The following is an 18,236-nucleotide window of genomic DNA, read 5'->3' on the forward strand; positions in this document are numbered from 1 at the left end:
TTCATAATCTTTGGTGTACACCTAGATTGTTTAACCAATGTGACCACCCTCTGAATCAAGATACAGACACTTCCCAGCTGTTGAAGGTTCCCTGCTCCCCAGAGATGCCTACTCTTCTGATTTATTTTTTAGCTATGGGAGGCTTGCGGGATCCTAGTTCCCCAACCAGGGATTGAACCTGGGGCCTTAGCAGTGAAAGCACGGAGTCCTAACCACTGGACCACCAAGGAATTCCTTCCTCTGACTTCTATTGTGGGACATTGCTTTTGCCTGTGGTTGAATGTCATTATTATTGATGCTGACCACCTGCCATGCACCGTCCAGCTGTCCTACACTTAATTTTTTTGTATGGCCATGCCACATGGCATTCGGGATCTTAGCTCCCTGACCAGGGATCAAACCTGTGCCTGCAGTAGAAGCATAAAGTCCTAACCACTGGACTGCCAGGAAGTCCCTTACATTGAACCTTTAAGCAGCCCTGGAAAGCATTTGCTCCTCTAAGTCCCCATTTTCCAGATGAGGAAACTGAGGCTCAGAGAGAGAAAGTCTTGTTAGAAGTGGCTTTTGCAACTGATGGCAGAGCCACGTTGTAGAGCTGGGTGGCCTCGCTTTGCAAACCCAGGTGCCCATGTTGCATGAACATGGAATCGTCACACACACACACACATCCTTGCAAAGTTGTGTCATCACACCAGGATCACTACCATTGAGAGTTGTGTGATCGCCTTGAGTGTGGCCACCCTGTCCTCAACACCCCCTCCCTCTTCAACAGGCTGTGCTGTCAGATGACAGGGTGGGCACCTGGCTGGGAGAGCCAGACCCCCCAGAGGAGCCCCTCACCTTACAAGCCTCCGTTCCTCCTCATCAACTACGGCTGGGCAGCCTCCATCCTCACACCCCTTACCACCTCCGGGTGGCCTGTGTCAGTAGCCAGGGCCCCTCACCCTGGACCCACTGGCTTCCTGTGGAGACACCAGAAGGAGGTAAGAAGGGGCTGGTGGCGGGGAGACATCGTTCACTGCCCCGCTGACCCTTGCATACATCAGCATGACCCCCAGCATCTCCTCTCACCTGTATACCCCACGTGGCTTCAATCTCCCTCCTGTCCCATCCCCAACTGGCATCTCTCCCGGACCTCATCTCTGTGCTCCTGCTCATGGGAGACCTGTGCCACTTGCCCGCGTGCTTGTCCTTTGCACCCTGCCCCTACTCCTTGGGAAGAGGGGAGGGGGTCAGGAAGAGGTGGGGATGCCAGCTTCCCCTTTTCCCTGTCCTCCAGTGCCCCTGGGCCCTCCTGAGAATGTTAGCGCCATGCGGAATGGGAGTCAAGCCCTTGTGCGTTGGCAGGAGCCAAGGGCGCCGCTGCAGGGCACCCTGTTAGGGTACCGACTGGCCTATCGAGGTCAGGATACGCCCGAGGTGGGTGCTGCTGGCTGAGCTGGGGCGGAGTGGCTGTAGAGGAGAGGACTGGGGAGGAGAAGATGACAAGGCAGACAAGGACAGTTGAGCAGGTTGCGTAGAATGTGATCACCCATGCTAGCAGAGCACGTTCTGGGGCGGTTAAAGGGGACCATGAGAGGGCTGCGTGTGTGCATGCTCAGTCGCTCAGTCATGTCTGACTCTTTGCGACCCCTGGACGGTAGCCAAGGACCTGCCAGGCGCCCTGTCCATGGGATTCTCCAGACAAGAATACTGGAGTGGGTTGTCATTTCCTTCTCCAGGGGATCTTCCCAACCCAGGGATCAAACCTGCGTCTCCTACATTGGCAGGTGATTCTTTACCATTGAGTTACCTGGGAAGCCTCCAGGAGAGAGTTAGGAGATGGCTATTTATGAATCTGTGAACTGTGGTGTTGGAGAAGACTCTTGAGAGTTCTTTGGACTGCAAGGAGATCAAACCAGTCAATCCTAAAGGAAATCAACCCTGAATATTCACTGGAAGGACTGATGCTGAAGCTGAAGTTCCAATACTTTGGGCACCTGATGCAAAGAGCCGACTCATTAGAAAAGACCCTGATGCTGGGAAAGATGAAAGGGAGGAGGAGAAGGGGACAACAGAGGATAAGATGGTTGGACGGCATCACCGACTCAATGGACATGAGTTTGAGCAAGCTACAGGAGATAGTGAAGGATATGGAAGCCTGGTGTGCCGCAGTCCATGGGATCGCAAAGAGTTGGGCACAACTGAGCAACTGAACAACAGCAACTTGTGAATCATGTACAAAACATTTCAGTAGACATATTTACTAGGGCAGTTTTACAGCAGATAGTTGCATAGCACATTGAGGAAGGGGTGTCTCTTTCTAATTAATATGAAGGTACTATCTGAGCAAACAGCACCCTGGGATGGAGAGATAGATGGGAGAAAGAGTGAGGAATTAGAAGCGGATGGAGGGATGAGGGGGCAAAGATGAGAATTCGGTCCTTTCAACAACAGTACTGTGTTCCACGCCTCCTTGAGCTAGGACCTGCGGATGTATATGGCAGTGAAGAAGACAAAGTCCTGGACCCGGTGAAGCTGATATTTTAATGAGTGTAGGGATAGAGAACGGAAAGGAGAGGACAGGATGGGGGATGAGAGATGAAGGATAGAAAGAGGTAGGGGGTGAGGGGCTGGAGATGAGGAGTGGGCTTTGAGAAAGATGGGGAGTTGAGGCTGAGGGTGAGGGCTTAAGTGCTGGGGCTGGAGCTCTACTCTGATGCCTTATTTGCACATCCTAGGTGCTGATGGACGTAGGGCTAAAGCGAGAGGTGACCCTGGAGCTGCGAGGGGAGGGGTCTGTGCCCAACCTGACGGTGTACGTGGCAGCCTACACCGCCGCTGGGGACGGACCCTGGAGCCTCCCTGTGCCCCTGGAGCCCTGGCGCCCAGGTAGCTGCAAAGCCGTGCTCAGCCTCCCTCAGCCTACCCACAGGGGCCACGTCTATCCCAGATGCCCGTGACTTGCTCCTTGTACCTTTTGGCGTTACCCCAGTCTAGGCTCCATTCCTACCTGCAACCCTCCTGAGAGCCCCACTTCCTCTCTCCCGTGTCTTACCAGTCTCTCTGAGCATGTCCTCCCTCCGTCCTTTCTCCTCGCAGGACAAGGACAGCCAATCCACCAGCTGGGTAAGGGCTTTCACACCCCCTCTCCTGCTCTCCCTTCCCCCAAGGCCCACCGAGGGCCCCATCACTGCACGTTCTCTTTGCACATCCCTTTCGTGTTCCTCAAACTCATCACTCTAACCCTCTGCTTCTTAGTTTTGTGTGGTCCTTGATGGAAGTGCCTGGAGTGGCCCAGAGCGTTGTGGGTACTTCGTGAATGGTGGATGGATAGGTGGATGGATGGACTGATGAATGAATGGATGTGTAGATGGACCAATGAATGAATGCGTGGCTGAGTGGTGGACAGATGAATGAGTGGGTGGGTGGTGGACGGATGAATGAATGGGTGGATGGTGGATGAGTGAATGAATGGGTGGGTGGTGGATGAATGAATGAATGGATGTGTAGATAGACCAATGAATGAATGCATGGCCGAGTGGTGGACAGATGAATGAATGGGTGGGTGGTAGACAGATTAATGAATGGGTGGATGGTGGATGGGTGAATGAATGGGTGGGTGATGGATGAATGGATAAATAGGTGGGTGGGTAGATGAATAGACAGGTAGAGGGACAGAGAGATGAGTTATCCCCCTCATATTCATCTTCCTCAAATATTTCTGCAAATATTCCTCCTATACCCATTGTACCCTCCTGGCACTATTACACCCCACCTCTTGTAACTCAACCCACTGTCCTTAAATATTCCTTACATGTTTTCTTGCACTTCTTTGCATACCTTTCCACACTAACCCCACCCTCCTTTCACATTCATCTCATTATAACCCCTCATTCTTCTCATGGGCTTCCCAAACCCAATGCACACTCACACTTCTCATTCACAAACTGATACTTTTTGCACACTCACCATGCATCCCACATTGCAGGCACTGAAAGACTTTCAATACACACGATCTCACATTCTGCAACTCTCCTTGCACACTCACTAGACACTTCTTACACAGTATTCCCTCACCTCGAGCTAATCCTAACCCATGCCCACTTTCTGCACATACCACACCAGACTCTTGGTACACTCACACACTCATCCTCCACTCCTTACACACTCACTCCCACCTTTTTGCATATCCTTTTCATTCATCTCATGCTCATCTTCCCCTCCCACGTCCTTTGCACACTCATTGCACACTCCTCTCACACCAAAGTTACATCCTTACAAATCACTGCCCCTACCTTGTATCTAAAACTTCTTGAATACTCCTTGAATCCTCACATACTCCCAATTCCTCAAATACTCATCTGGCACTGTTTACACACTCCTTTGCACACCATGCCCCTTTGCACATTTATTTCACTCTCATCCCTTGCTTTATGAAGGCTCTTCCAGGGAATTCCCTGGCAGTCCAGTGGTGAGGAGTCAGTGCTTTCACTGCTGAGGGCGTAGGTTCGACCCCTAAACTAAAATTCCACAAGCTGCAAGGAGTGGCCAAAAAAAAAAAACACCACGCTTTCATAGTCATCATACACTCCTCAAAAATGTCCCTTGGCCATTGGTCCCTGGAGCCTCCAACTCCTTGCATATCCATTGTACATGCTTTGTACACAGTACACACATTCTCTCCCTGTTCAACTGTTTTCCACACCCAAGTGCCCCCTCCTTGCATAATCATCACACACATCACACACAGGTATCCCACTTGAGATTTACTTACAGCCCTCCCATGCTCCTCCAGCCCTCCTTCCATTCTCACAGCCCATCCCGCACATTCTCTCACTCCCATCCCACACTCCTTCCACACTCATTGCACACTCCCCAAGTATCCATCCCACTTTGCACTCACCACACTCATCCTAGGAGTTTCACACTCCTCTTTTTAAAAAAAATTATTTATTTGGCTGCGTCAGGTCTTAGTTGCATCATGCAGGATCTTTCCTTGTGGCTCGTGGACTCTGTAGTTACAACACATGGGCTCCAGAGCACCTAGGCTCAGTAGTTGTGGCACGCGGGCTTAGTTGCTCCTAGGCATGTGGGATCTTAGTTTCCTATGCCTGTGTGTGTGCTCACTTGTGTCAGTCATGTCCAACTCTTTGTGACCCTATGGACCATAGCCCACCAGACTCCTCTGTCCATGGGATTCTTCCGGCAAGAATACTGGAGTGGGTTGCCATGCCCTCCTCCAGGGAATCTTCCTGACCCCAGAGATCCAACCCACGTCTCCTGCACCTCCTGCATTGCAGGCGGACTCTTTTTACCACTGAGCTACCAGAAAAGCCCCTTAGTTCCCTGATCAGGGATCAGACCCAAATCCCCTGCATTGCAAGGTGGATTCTTAACCACTGGACCACCAGGGACATCCCCTCACACTCCTCCTCCAACGTCCACTCCTTTCATGTCCATCGCATGCCCCGTCCAGCCCTGTCCATCACCCAATGAACCTACACCTGCCTCCCTTCAACACCACCCCCCTGGGGACCCAAGGAACCAAGACCTCCACCATGACCTGTCCTGCGTACCCCCTGACAGTGAGTGAACCCCCAGCCCCCGCCTTCTCGTGGCCCTGGTGGTATGTACTGCTGGGAGCAGTGGTGGCCGCCGCCTGTGTCCTCATCCTGGCCCTGTTCCTCTTCCATCGGCGGAAGAAGGAGACCCGTTATGGGTAAGTTGGGACCACGCGGGCCGGGAGGCTGACCTGGACTGGGGGAGAGAGGCTGGAGGTGGGGAGACCGTGAGGAGGCTGGCACAGGAGGACAGAGTACCAAGAATCAGAATGAGGACAAGCATCTGGGGAGTGAATAGAAGGCAGAAGGCAGCAGCCCAAGAGGCTCTCAGCAGACACTGGAGGAGAGGGCTGGCAGGTCTGGGGGTTGGGATGGCGCTTGCTTCCACTGCTGGTGGAAGTGGAGGGGGTCCCACGTCACTCTGCCCTGCCCTCACCTCCTCTCTGTTCCCCCCTAGAGAGGTGTTTGAACCAACCGTGGAGAGGGGTGAGCTGGTGGTCAGGTACCGTGTTCGCAAGTCCTACAGTCGGAGGACCACTGAAGCCACCTGTAAGTGAGCCCCATGCCTCCTGCCTGGGTTTGGGATAAGAAGTATCGAGTGTTGGGCCTGCTGGGCTTCTGCAGATGCGTGAACCAAAAGTTTCTGAAGGCCTTGGAATATTAGCACCACAGACCCTAAGAACAGCAGGACTATGGGACCACACACAACTTTAGAATAATTGAATCTTAGACATAGTAAATTTTAGAAAGGCCAAACTCTGAGTCATAGGCTCTTAGAACCACATAATGATGATGATGAAGACGATAAATGGATAACAGCCAACCCTAGCACTTCCTCTGTGACTACTGCTGTTCCTTTTTAAAAATTAAGTATTTATTTATTGGCTATACTGGGTCTTCATTGCTGCTCACGGGCTTTCTCTAGTTGTGGTGAGTGTGGGCCACTCTCTAGTTGTGATCTGAGGGCTTCTTGTTGCAGTGGCTTCTCTTGTTGCGGAGCACAGGCTCTAGGGAGCACAGGCTTCAGTAGTGGCAGCGCATGGCCTTAGCTGCCCTGAGGCATGTGAGATCTTCCTGAAGCAGGGATCAAACCTGTGTCCCCTGAAGTGGAAGGTGAATTCTTAACCACTGGGCCACCAGGGAAGTCCCACAGGTACTGTTCTAAGCTTCAACACATGTCACTTAATTTAATCCCCATGACAACCCGGTGAGGTAGGCACATTATCCTCCCCGCTACCAGTGAGGAGGCTGTGGCACAAGGTGGCTAAGTAACTTACTGGAGCCCACACAGTTTGTAAGCTGGAGAGCTGGGGTTCACACCCAGGCGGTTCCACTCTCAAGTTCATCTTCTGAACTGCCTCTTGGAAGTAGAGGATGTGCGAGAGGATACGCAATTTATAATTGGCCTAAAAAATTATAATCCAGTGCTATAGACTCTAAGGCTCCCCTCGTGGCTCAGATGGTAAAGAAGCTACCTGCAATGCAGGAGACCCGGGTTCAGTCCCTGGGTCAGGAAGATCCCCTGGAGAAGGAATGGCAACCCACTCCAGTATTCTTGCTGGGAGAATCCCATGGGCAGAGGAGCCTGGAGGGTTACAGGCCATAGGCTTGCAAAGAGTCAGACATGATTGAGCAACTAACACTTGATAGACTCTTAGGATCTTAAAAATCATAGAATCTTAGCACTATAATAGACCCTGTGTTAGAGGATTATAGCATTTATGGAGGGCCCCAGCTAAGAAGGGACTTCAGGAGCCACCTAGTCAAATTTCTTCTTCTCTCCAGTTGGGAAAACAGATCCAGAAAAAAAAAGGGGGGACAGAGTTAGGGCTCTTCTAGAGTTAGCACCCAGGGAGAAGACTGCTGGGGGCCCCAGGGAGATACCCGAAGGGGCTGGGAAAGACATTTATTGCAAAGGAGAAGGAAGAGGAAGTGAGGAGGTCACAGCAATTTAATGGAAATAACATGCAGCAGCAGTTCCCCAAGTGTGATCCAAGTCCCTGGGGGTCCCCAAGACCTTTGCAGGGAGTCCATGAGGTCAAAACTATTTTCAAAATAATACCAAGACGTCATTTGCCCTTTCACACCCTCCTTCTCTTGCAAGTGCTCCGCAGAGTTTTCCAAAGGCTTCCAAATATGTGATGATGTCATCCTTCTGTTGACTGATGTGCTTGTATATTCTTGTGTTTTGAAAATTTGTCTGGGGAACTTCCCTGGTGATCCAGTGGTGAAGACCCTGAGATTCCACTGCAGGGGGCTTGGGTTCAATTCCTGGTTGGGGAATCATTAATAAGATCCTTGGTGGTGTGGCCAAAAATGAAAAAAGGAAATCATATCAGTTTTCATTGTGAACACAGTAAATATTGCTGTGTAGACAACCCATGTAAAAGAAAGCTTTTTTCAAGTCTCAATAATTTTAAGAATGTAAAAGGGTCCTGGGGCCAATCAGTTGGAGAACAATTGCTACGCAGCAGTGAAAATGAATAAACCCAACTACACACGGCAGCTGGGCTTCCCTGGTGGCTCAGTGGTAAAGAACCCGCCCACCAATGCAGGAGACATGAGTTCCATCCCTGGGTCAGAAAGATCCCCTGGAGGAGGAAATGGCAACCCACTCTAGTATTCTTGCCTGGGAAATCCCTTGGACGGAGGAGCCTGGCAGCCGACAGTCCAGGGGTCGCAAAGAGTTGGACAGCACTTAGCAACTAAACAACAACAACACACAACAACTGCATTACAATTATTTCAGAGATGTCCTGTTAAGTGAAAGAAGCCGGACACTAAAGAGAACATAGTATGTGATTCCATGTTTATAACATCCCCAAACAGGAAAGACTAATCTGTGTTAAGAAAAGTCAGGAAAGTGGCCACCCCCGAAAGGACAGGTCATAGTCTATTCTTGACATGGGTGTTAGACACACACTGTTGTGTTTGGTTCATGAAAATCCATTGAGCTGCTCACTTATGATTTTTGCAGGATATACTTTAATGAAAAGTTAAGAAAAATTTTGGACAACTGGTATGGCAGGGTGTTAACCAATCAAGGTGCCACTACTGCAAGATTACGTGCCAGGCTCTAACCCTTTAGTTACTGCTCTGGGGGAAGATCTGGGGGGTCTAAAGGAAAAGTGGGAGTTGGGAGTGCTCAGGGCAGTAGCTAATCCTGAATGAATGCAGAGTTATTTCAGTATTTTAACAATGGGTATACAGGCATGGGGCTTCCCTGGAGGCTCATGGTAAAGAACCCGCCTGCCAATGCAGGAGATGTGGGTTGGATCCCTGGGTCAGGAAGATCCCCTGGAGAAGGAAATGACAACCCACTCCAGTATTCTTGCCTGGAGAATCCCATGGACAGAGGAGTCTGGCAGGCTACAGTCCTTGGGATTGCAAAGAGTTGGACACGACTTTAGTGACTAAACAATGATAAACAACAATACACAGGCATACCTGGGAGACACTGCACATTTGATTCCAGACCAACACAATAAAGTGTATAATGCAATAAAGTGAGTCACGTGCATTTTGGGGTTTCTCGGTGCATATAAAAGTTATGTGTAGGACTTCCCTGGCAGTCCAGTGGTTAAGACTCCATGCTTCCTCTGCAGGGGCCCAGGTCCCACTTAAGATCCTACATGCCATGCAGTGGGGCCAAAATAAACAAACAGAAACATAAAAACAAAAACAAAAAAGTTGTGTTTACACTGCACTGTAGTGTACTAAGTATGCAACAGCATTATATCTTTAAAAACAATTTAGATACCTTAATTTTATCTATTTATTTTTTAAATTTGGCCACATCATGGCAAGTGGGATCTTAGTTCCTCAGCCAGGGATCAAACCCTTGCCCCTTGCAGTGGGAATTTGGAGGTTTAAGCACTGAACTACTGGGGCAAGTCCCTACATACCTTAATCTTAAATTGCTTTATTGCTTTAAAAAATGCCAACCACCATCTGAGCCTTCAGGGACTTATAGCACTAACATCAAAGATCACACATCATCATAACAAATACAATAATAATGAAAAGGTTTGAAATATTGCAAGAATTACCAAAATATAACACAAGAGACACAAAGCAAATTGGAAAAATGGTAGCGATAGATTTGCTTGATACAAGATTGCCACAGACCTTCAGTGCATAAAAAACACAATATCTGCAAAGTGCGGTAAAATGAGGCACGCCTGTATCCTTATTGGAGGCGCTGCCTGGATGTCAGCTCTGCTCCCACCCCCCATGCAGTGAACAGCCTTGGCATCAGCGAAGAGCTGAAGGAGAAACTGCGGGATGTGATGGTGGACCGGCATAAGGTGGCTCTGGGGAAGACCCTGGGAGAGGGTGAGTGCTCCCCACCTCACACACACACACACACACACACACACATCTCCCTGAGCCATGCAGTCCTTCATCTCCCCACCCCTACCCAACCACAGGAAATGCAGTTCCTACAGCGTCCCCCCTGAAGTCAACTGGGGGGGTGGTGCCCCCCACGCATGTCAAAGTCTCTCTCTGGTCCCCCACAGGAGAGTTCGGAGCTGTGATGGAAGGCCAGCTCAACCAGGACGACTCCGTCCTCAAGGTGGCTGTGAAGACCATGAAGAGTGAGTATGTACATACGTGTGCACCCATGTGGGATCCCCATCCCTTAACCTCTGGCCCCTCCCCTGTGCCCCTAAGGAGGTAGAAGAACAGGAAAGGTGACAGCAATTTAGCCCAACCCTAGAACTTCAGTGTTTCCAGACAAGAAATTAAGTTCCTGCCAGGTCCTTCAACAGAAGGAACTCAATACGGGGAGATTACTACAAAGGTGCAGGGAAAACTGAAGGAACAGCAGGGTGCACTTAAGACAACCTAGAGATTAGCAGCAGCAAGTGGCCGGAAGGGGCAGAGAGAGGACGCGGAGTTACCAGAGCTCACAGCCAGGGCCCGCTGATGGGATTGAGGCATCACAGAGTTAGGGGCTACCTTGTGGGAGCTTGAAACACAAAGGAGACACAGCCACCACCAAGGCAATACTGGAAGCGGAAAGAGAGAGGGTGAAACGCCCTGATTTCTCTCCTCCTCTCACCCACCTGCCAGTCTCCCATCAGTGCTTCCCGTTGGCGGGTTCCAACAGGAAACAGCAGGAAAGGGAGCCTGGGCAATGTAGTTTTCAGGGGCCAGCCCCATGTGATACATAGCAGAGCATGAGATGGTCCAGAATGAGGCACACCTGGCTTCATCATTTACTAGCTGGTGGCTCAGATGATAAAGAATCCGCCTGCAATACAGGAGACCCAGGTTCAATCCCTGGGTTGAGAAGATCCCCTGGAGCAGGGAATGGCAACCCACTCCAGTATTCTTGCCTGGAGAATCCCATGGACAGAGGAGCGTGGTGGACTACAGTCCATGGGGTGGCAAAGAGTCAGACATGACTGAGCAACTAACACTTTCACTATGATCTCAAGTAAGTGACTACCCCTCTCTGAGCCTACCATTCCTCACCCGGAAAAAAGTATCATAGTGTTCCTACCTCCTAGGGTATTATATGTCAAAGCACTTAATGCTGGGCTTGGCACATAGTACACACAGTTAATGTGGACTAAAACCATGTTATCTACATCAGCAGAGAGGGTGAGAGCCAGTCCAGTCTGAGCTCACACAGCACAGAAAGGCCAGGGTCAAGCTTTTCCACATAGGGATGAAGCTTAGAGGGTCATGCTGGAGGGAGGAATGATCATTTCAGAATCACAAGGGCTAAAAATCTTGGGTTATGGAGTCATCACTCATTCATTCATTCATTATTGACTGCCTTCTGAATACTGGGTTATGTTCCTGACCTGGGTTTGAATCCCAGCTGTGTGACGCTGGGCAAGTCACTTTGCCTCTCTGAGCCAGTGTCCTGAGTTGTAAAACAGGGACAACCATCTACATCCTAGGGCTGCTGGGAGTGTGCTAGGAAGCAGCCTAGCACAGAGCCCACACATGGACCCCTGAGCCAGCCTGCCTGGGTTTGAACTCTGCCTGTTCCTCTTGCAAGCTGTGGCACGTTTCTTAAACATTCTGTGCCTTGTCTTTCCATCCTTCTTGTTGTTCAGTCACTAAATTGTGTCAGACTCTTTGTGACCTCATGAACTGCAGCACACCAGGCTTCGCTGTCCTTCATTATCTTGAGTTTGCTCAAGCTCATGTCGAGACAGTGATGCCATTCAACCAGCTCATCCTTCTGTAGCTCCCTTCTCCATCTTTAAAATGGGGAAATAGAAGCTCCTCAGAGGGTTAAATGGGTTAATACGCGAAGCGCTGAGTACAGCCCCTGGTACTTACTAGTCACGCTTGATGAAGGAGAAGATGATGATGGTAATAAGGAGGAGGAGGAAAAGAGTCCTCCCTCCGCCTCCTCCACCTTCCTCTCTCCTCCCAGTTGCCATCTGCACAAGGTCGGAGCTGGAGGATTTCCTGAGTGAAGCCGTCTGCATGAAGGAATTCGACCACCCCAACGTCATGAGGCTCATTGGTGAGGGAGGGGCAGATTTGGTGGCCCCATGCAGGCTGCACCAGAGGGAAGAACCCTCCCTCAGGCACTGGGAAGATCAAACCCCCAGGCTTCCTCCGCCCCCCCCTCCCAGAATGAGCAGGCTCCCCCCTTCCTCTCTCCCTCAGCTCGGAATGTGACCTCTGACCTTTCCCAGAAATAGCTGAGGTCCCCAGGAGGGCTGGAGAAACATCCCTGGGAACCAGTGCTGGACATGGCTTCTCTGACGCATGGTCCCTGCCACCACCACCCCCCGCTCCCCAACAGTTTGGAGGCCAGATCTGAGAGGGAGGGGGGAGAAACAGAGGTGGGAGTGGGGGTGGCGTCCCCTTCTGCCCACCTCCAGTGACGAGACTGCCTGGGGGGGGCGGGACTCAGGCGTTTGTTTCCAGGGTTCTGAACGAGAAGGCTTCCCGGCGCCCGTGGTCATCTTACCCTTCATGAAACACGGAGACCTACACAGTTTCCTTCTCTATTCCCGGCTCGGGGACCAGCCAGTGGTGAGGGCATTTTATTATCTGGACCACAAGTGTTAAATGAGCACCTACTAGGTACCCGGTAATCTTTCTTTCTTATTTGAAAAAATTGATGTCTATTCTGCGTACACTAAAATATGCACATTTGTTGCACGCAGTTCGGTGAATGTTTTCTTGTGTATAGACCCATGGAAGGGCTTCCCAGGTGGTTCAGTGGTAAAGAATCCGCCTGCCAGTGCAGGAGATGTGGGTTCCATCCCTGGGTTGGGAAGATTCCCTGGAGAAGAAAATGGCAACCCACTCCAGTATTCTTCCCTGTGCAATCTATGGCCAGAGGAGCCTGGTGGGCTACAGTCTATGGGGTCGCAAAGAGTCAGACATGACTGAGCGACTAAGTACACACGCACGCATTAGGTACCTAGCGCTGCTCAGCCACTAGGAAGGTGATGGGGACCAAGAGCTTGTTTTCGTGGAGGAGCTGTCTGCCAGAGGTGGGGGACCAGGCAATAAACAAGTTAACAAATGAATAAGCATGATAATTTTTAAGTGCCAGGAAGGAAATAGAGCAGGATGAGTGACAGGGAGGCCAGGCAGTTCGTTTGAGTGAACAGGGAAGGTCTTAGGAGGAGATCCAAAGAGGAGCTAACTGGTGGGAAGTGGGCGATCTGGGAGGAAGTGGTCCCAGCAGAGGGCACAGAATGTGCAAAGGCTCAGAGGTGGAAACAAGCATGGCTTGTTGAAAGACCAGAAAGGGGGGTTCCCTGCTGGAGCGTATGTCAAGGGCAAGCACAATGGGAGATCAAGACAGGAGAGGAAGATAGGAGGGGGTGACAAAGGGCTGATATGGAAAGGGGTGGAGTTTGAGTCTCAGAGGCATGGGAAAGCATCACAGGGCAGAGCTAGTAGGGCAGAGGGATGGATTTCTGGGACTCCGCTGATCTCTACCCCGTCGTGTCCTGCCCACCCCCGCCCAGTTCCTGCCCACCCAGATGCTGGTGAAGTTCATGGCAGATATTGCCAGTGGCATGGAGTATCTGAGTACCAAGAGATTCATACACCGGGACCTGGCTGCTAGGAATTGCATGTGAGTGCCCAGCCTTCCAGGAATCCCCCTTCTTCAGGGACCCACCCCCACCCTCCTTCCCAGGATGGAAGAAGGTGCCACACACACACACACCCCTCAAGCAAGTCAGAGCTCAGGAGTGGAAGAGAGAGATGAGCAGGGAGGTTGGGGCCAGCTTTCTGAACTGAGATCCCGCATGTGCTGGAATGTACAGAGAACAGGAGAGGGGGCAGGCTCAGTAGGTAGAAGGATGTGAGCAAAAGGGCAGAGGAAACCCAAGAGGGTGGTGACATTTAAGCTTCATCTTTGTCCCCCTCCAAGCTGAGTGTCTTGCCTGGGGCTACACTTGGGCAGTGGCCACACTGGATAAAGAGACCACGCCCCCTGCTAAGTTGTTGCTGCTCAGTTGCTCACTCAGTCATGTCCCACTCTTTGAAACTCCGTGGACTGCAGCATGCCAGGCTTCCCTGTCCTTCACTATCTCCCAGAGTTTGTTCGAACTCATGTCCTTTGAGTCGGTGACACCATCCAACCATCTCATCCTCTGTCGCCTCCTTCTCTTGCTTTCAGTCTTTCCCAGCATCAGAGTCTTTTCCAATGAGTCAGCTCTTCGCCTCAGGTGACCAAAGTATTGGCGTTTCAGCTTTAGCATCAGTCCTCCCAATGAATATTCAGGGTTGATTTCCTCTCCAAGGGATAAGCAAAAAATAGCCCAGAACCTGGTCTAAGGGCTATGTGTGTGTGTGTGACACATAAGCTTAGAATATTAGTCTCATTACAATGTTGGACTCATATATTGGAGCTGGAGAGGACTTTCCTGGTGGTCCAGTGGCTAGGACTTCACACTCCCAATGCAAGGGGCCTGGGCTTGACCCACTAAGAGTTCACATGCCCCAACTCAAAGATCCTGCATGCCACAACTGAGACCCAGCACCGCCAAAGAATAAATATTCTTAAAAATATTTAAAAAGAAGTTGGGGTTGGAGAATCAGAGAATCTTCAGTAAGACATGCAAATGTTCACAAATGGTTTTGATTACCTTCCATGGAATGCACATGTCAGTTTGAGGAGAATTGCCTTTTATACATTTTGGGGTCTTCTAATCCATGATTATGGCATAGCTTTCCAATTCATTTAGGTATTATCCAGCTTATTTCAGCAAAACTGTATAATTTTCTTTTTTTTCCTGCCCCACTACACAGCATGCAGGATATTAGTTCCCCAACCAGGGATTGCACCAGTGCCCCCTGAAGCAGAAGTGCAGAGTCTTAATGACTGGACCAGGGAATACCCCACTCCCAATTTTTATTTTGAAAAAATTCCAAATCTACAGAAAAGTTGAAAACATTGTGCCACGAACACCCATATCTCCTCCTTGTTGAGATTTTGCCACGTTTCTCCTCTCTTTTCTGTCTCTGTCTCCCCTCAACCATTTGAAAGTAAGTTGCCAAGATGGTGACATTCCACCCCTAAATCTTCAAGAAGTGTCTCCTAGAATAAGGACTTAAGCGTAAACAATCACAATTCTGTTTTCAGACCTAAGAAGATTAACAATAATTCCATAACACAGTCTCCTATCCAATCCATATTCAAATTTTATATGTATATAAAGCGCAAAAACAAACACAAGTAATCCACACTGTTAGAAGTGAAGATCTCAGGCACCCTACAAGGGGTAATTATACCCTAGGAAGGAAGGTCTGGTAATCTTTCTTTCTTGTTAAAAAAAATTGATGTTTATTCTACATACACTAAAATATACACATTTTATGCCTGCAGTTCAATGAATGTTTACATATTTATAGACACATGGAAGGGCTTCCCAGGTGACCCAGTGGTCAAGAATCTACCTGCCGATGCAGGAGACTCAGGTTCAATCCCCAGGTTGGGAAGATCCCCCTGGAGGAGGAAATAGCAACCCAGGATTGTTGCCTGGGAAATCCCATTGACAGAGGAGCCTGGTAGGCTACAGTCCATGGGGCTGCAAAGAGTTGGACACAACTGAGCGTGCACACAGACCCATGGAAACAACCACCACTAAATCAAGATAAAGAACATTTCTTGGCCCTTCGCAGGCTCTCTCCTGCCCTTCCCAGCCACTGCCCTCAAGGGATAACAACTATTCTGTACTTCTGTCACCTGTTCTTAAACGTCATGTAAATGGAATTGCAATTTTGACTCCTCTGTGTCTGGCATCTCTTGCTCAGCGTGAAGTTTTTGAGATCAGTCCATGTTCTCGGACGTATCTGTAGTTCTTGTTCTTTGCTGTGTGGTATTCCATTGCACAGCTGCCGCATGATATCCTCTTTCTTAATCTTGGTTCTAGTTACATAGGTGTGTTTGTGAAAATCCAGTGAGCTCTCCACTTAAGATTTGTGCATGTTTTTGTATACATACAGTATACGTCAAAAAAATTTTTTTAAATGGACTCCCCTGGTGGTGCAGTAGCTAAGATTCCATTCTCCCAATGCAGGGGCACTGGGTTTGATCCCTGGTCAGGGAACTAGATCCCGCATGCCTCAGTGAAGATCTTGAGTGCAGCAACTAAGGCCCAGTGAAGTCAAATAACTATTTAAATTTTTTTTTTAAATATCAGAGAATCCAACCTAAGGAGCCTGGGAAGGACCTTAGAATCTGGCAAAAAGCCAGAGCTGGGAAGGCCCCCTAGCAGCCCTTTTCAGACCCACCTTTCACAGAGGGTATAAGAAGTAACATAGTTCCCTCCCAGGTTTGGGGGCTGACCGATCTTCACCCCGAAGCAGGACAGCCAGGGCAGGAGACAGAGACATGTCTGAGAGTGAGGGCAGGCTTCCTGGTGGAGGGGGCAATGCTGTGACCCCATTCCTCTCCCCCAATCTGGGCAGGCTGAATGAGAACATGTCGGTGTGTGTGGCTGACTTTGGGCTCTCCAAGAAGATCTACAACGGGGACTACTACCGTCAGGGACGCATCGCCAAGATGCCGGTCAAGTGGATTGCCATCGAGAGCCTGGCAGACCGTGTCTATACCAGCAAGAGCGATGTAGTACGTGTACCTCGGCAGGAGTAGGGGGAGGGCGTGGCCCGATCATCCCACACCGACCCAGACTCCTGGGGACACGAGGGCTTCCCTGAGCAGGGGCCTGTCCACATGGACCGTGTGTGGTGGGCGTCTGTGAACGGTGGTGTGGACATGCTGGGGGGGGGGTGTGCACATGGCTATGTGTGCATGGTGACAGGTTGCTACATGGACTGTGCAGACAGCTTAGGTTGGGAGAGGCAGTGGCAAGTGTATACACGTGTACAGCTAGGGTGTGGAGGGTGACCCTAGACCACGTGTCCATGGAGTGTGTAAGTGTGTGCATGGGTGAGCAGGTCTAGGTGTGCACACAAATTGCCTCTGTAAGTGTGTACGTGCACCAGAGTGTTTCTGTGACTAGCTCTGATGCACCCACAAAGACATCTGTGTACATGTAAGTGTGGGTGTATCTGTGTGTTGGGTGAGGGCGTCTTTGTGCAGGAGAGACCCTCTAATTTTCTCCCTTCTGTCCCCTGACAGTGGTCCTTTGGGGTGACGATGTGGGAGATTGCCACGCGAGGGCAAACCCCATATCCAGGAGTGGAGAACAGTGAGATTTATGACTACCTGCGCCAGGGAAACCGCCTGAAGCAGCCCGTGGACTGTCTGGACGGACTGTGAGGACCCTCAGGATTCCCCTCCCCTACGTCATGGGATTCTATCACCAAACTCTGAGCACCCCACATGGCCCTGACATATCCAAGACCTTCTAAAACCTGCACAGGGACTTCCCTGGTGGTCCAGTGGTTGGGACTCCAAGCTTCCCCCCTGCAGGAGGCGCAGGTTTGATCCCATGGTCTGGGAACTAGGATCCCATGTGCCACCTGGCACGGCCCCCCCAAAAAAGAAAAACCTGCACAGAATCCCTCAGATTGTTGAGGAACCTATCTGCCCCTCACCCATGCTCCTCAGAACCACTATTAGCTCGAGAGGTGTGCTAAGTTGCTTCAGTCGTGTCCGATGCTTGGTGACCCCATGGACTGTAGCCCGCCAGGCTCCTCTGTCCATGGGATTCTCCAGGCATGAGTAGGTTGCCACGTCTTCCTCCAGGGGATCTTTCCAACCCACCCAGAGATCAAACCCGCATCTCTTACTATATCTTGTGTTGGCAGGCGGGTTCTTTACCACTCATGCCACATGAGAAGCCCGAGAGGTATGAATGAACAAAAGGTGCCCTTTCTTCCTTTGCTCTGTGCCAAATTTAGGCTGGATCAGTCTCCTGCCAGGTATCTGTGGGCTGCAGTTCCCATTCCCAAAGAATTCTAATTCCATCCAGACTCCTGAGCACCCATGCTTCCCCCATGTGCTCTTCAACACCCACAACCCTCTTCCAAACCCTTATAATGAACTTCTCCAAACTCTCAGGGCTCCCCTTAGATGTTCTCAGAATCCTTTAGCGTGGTGCTTATCATACTTTGCCATCCCATGAAATACATAGAGAAGAGAACTTGGGGGATAAAGAGAAGATGTTTAAAATGAGAAGATGTTTAAAGAGAAGACAGCCTGGGGCTTCAGACTCCCCAAGTCCTCCTTGGGTGTTCCAAGAGCTGAGGGGAATAAGAAGAGTGAAAATTTCCATAGAACTT

General features: G+C 50.2%; 1 protein-coding gene across 7 annotated transcripts in view; it reads left to right on the forward strand.

The window, feature by feature from the left end:
- The window catches only part of AXL (AXL receptor tyrosine kinase), a 35,597-nt gene that overhangs the window by 13,928 nt on the left and 3,433 nt on the right, over positions 1 to 18,236 (forward strand). For 3 of the 7 annotated variants that reach the window (XM_086352654.1, XM_086352649.1, XM_086352652.1), the window contains 13 exons: positions 773 to 983; positions 1,280 to 1,419; positions 2,721 to 2,871; positions 3,082 to 3,108; positions 5,569 to 5,701; positions 6,001 to 6,092; positions 9,783 to 9,878; positions 10,064 to 10,141; positions 11,944 to 12,036; positions 12,433 to 12,554; positions 13,505 to 13,614; positions 16,458 to 16,617; positions 17,131 to 17,267. In XM_086352654.1, coding sequence (XP_086208780.1) covers positions 773 to 983; positions 1,280 to 1,419; positions 2,721 to 2,871; positions 3,082 to 3,108; positions 5,569 to 5,701; positions 6,001 to 6,092; positions 9,783 to 9,878; positions 10,064 to 10,141; positions 11,944 to 12,036; positions 12,433 to 12,554; positions 13,505 to 13,614; positions 16,458 to 16,617; positions 17,131 to 17,267 — 1,550 coding nt within the window. Of the gene's footprint in view, positions 1 to 772; positions 984 to 1,279; positions 1,420 to 2,720; positions 2,872 to 3,081; positions 3,109 to 5,568; positions 5,702 to 6,000; positions 6,093 to 9,782; positions 9,879 to 10,063; positions 10,142 to 11,943; positions 12,037 to 12,182; positions 12,555 to 13,504; positions 13,615 to 16,457; positions 16,618 to 17,130; positions 17,268 to 18,236 lie in introns of all 7 variants that reach the window. The other 4 variants (XM_086352650.1, XM_086352653.1, XR_015146031.1 and 1 more) reach the window with 3 other exon arrangements.

The sequence above is a fragment of the Bos grunniens genome, chromosome 18 (genome assembly GCF_055505025.1).
Source record: "Bos grunniens cultivar Pamir isolate PY7600 chromosome 18, Bosgru_T2T1.0, whole genome shotgun sequence".
NCBI classification, from domain to species: Eukaryota; Metazoa; Chordata; class Mammalia; order Artiodactyla; family Bovidae; genus Bos; species Bos grunniens.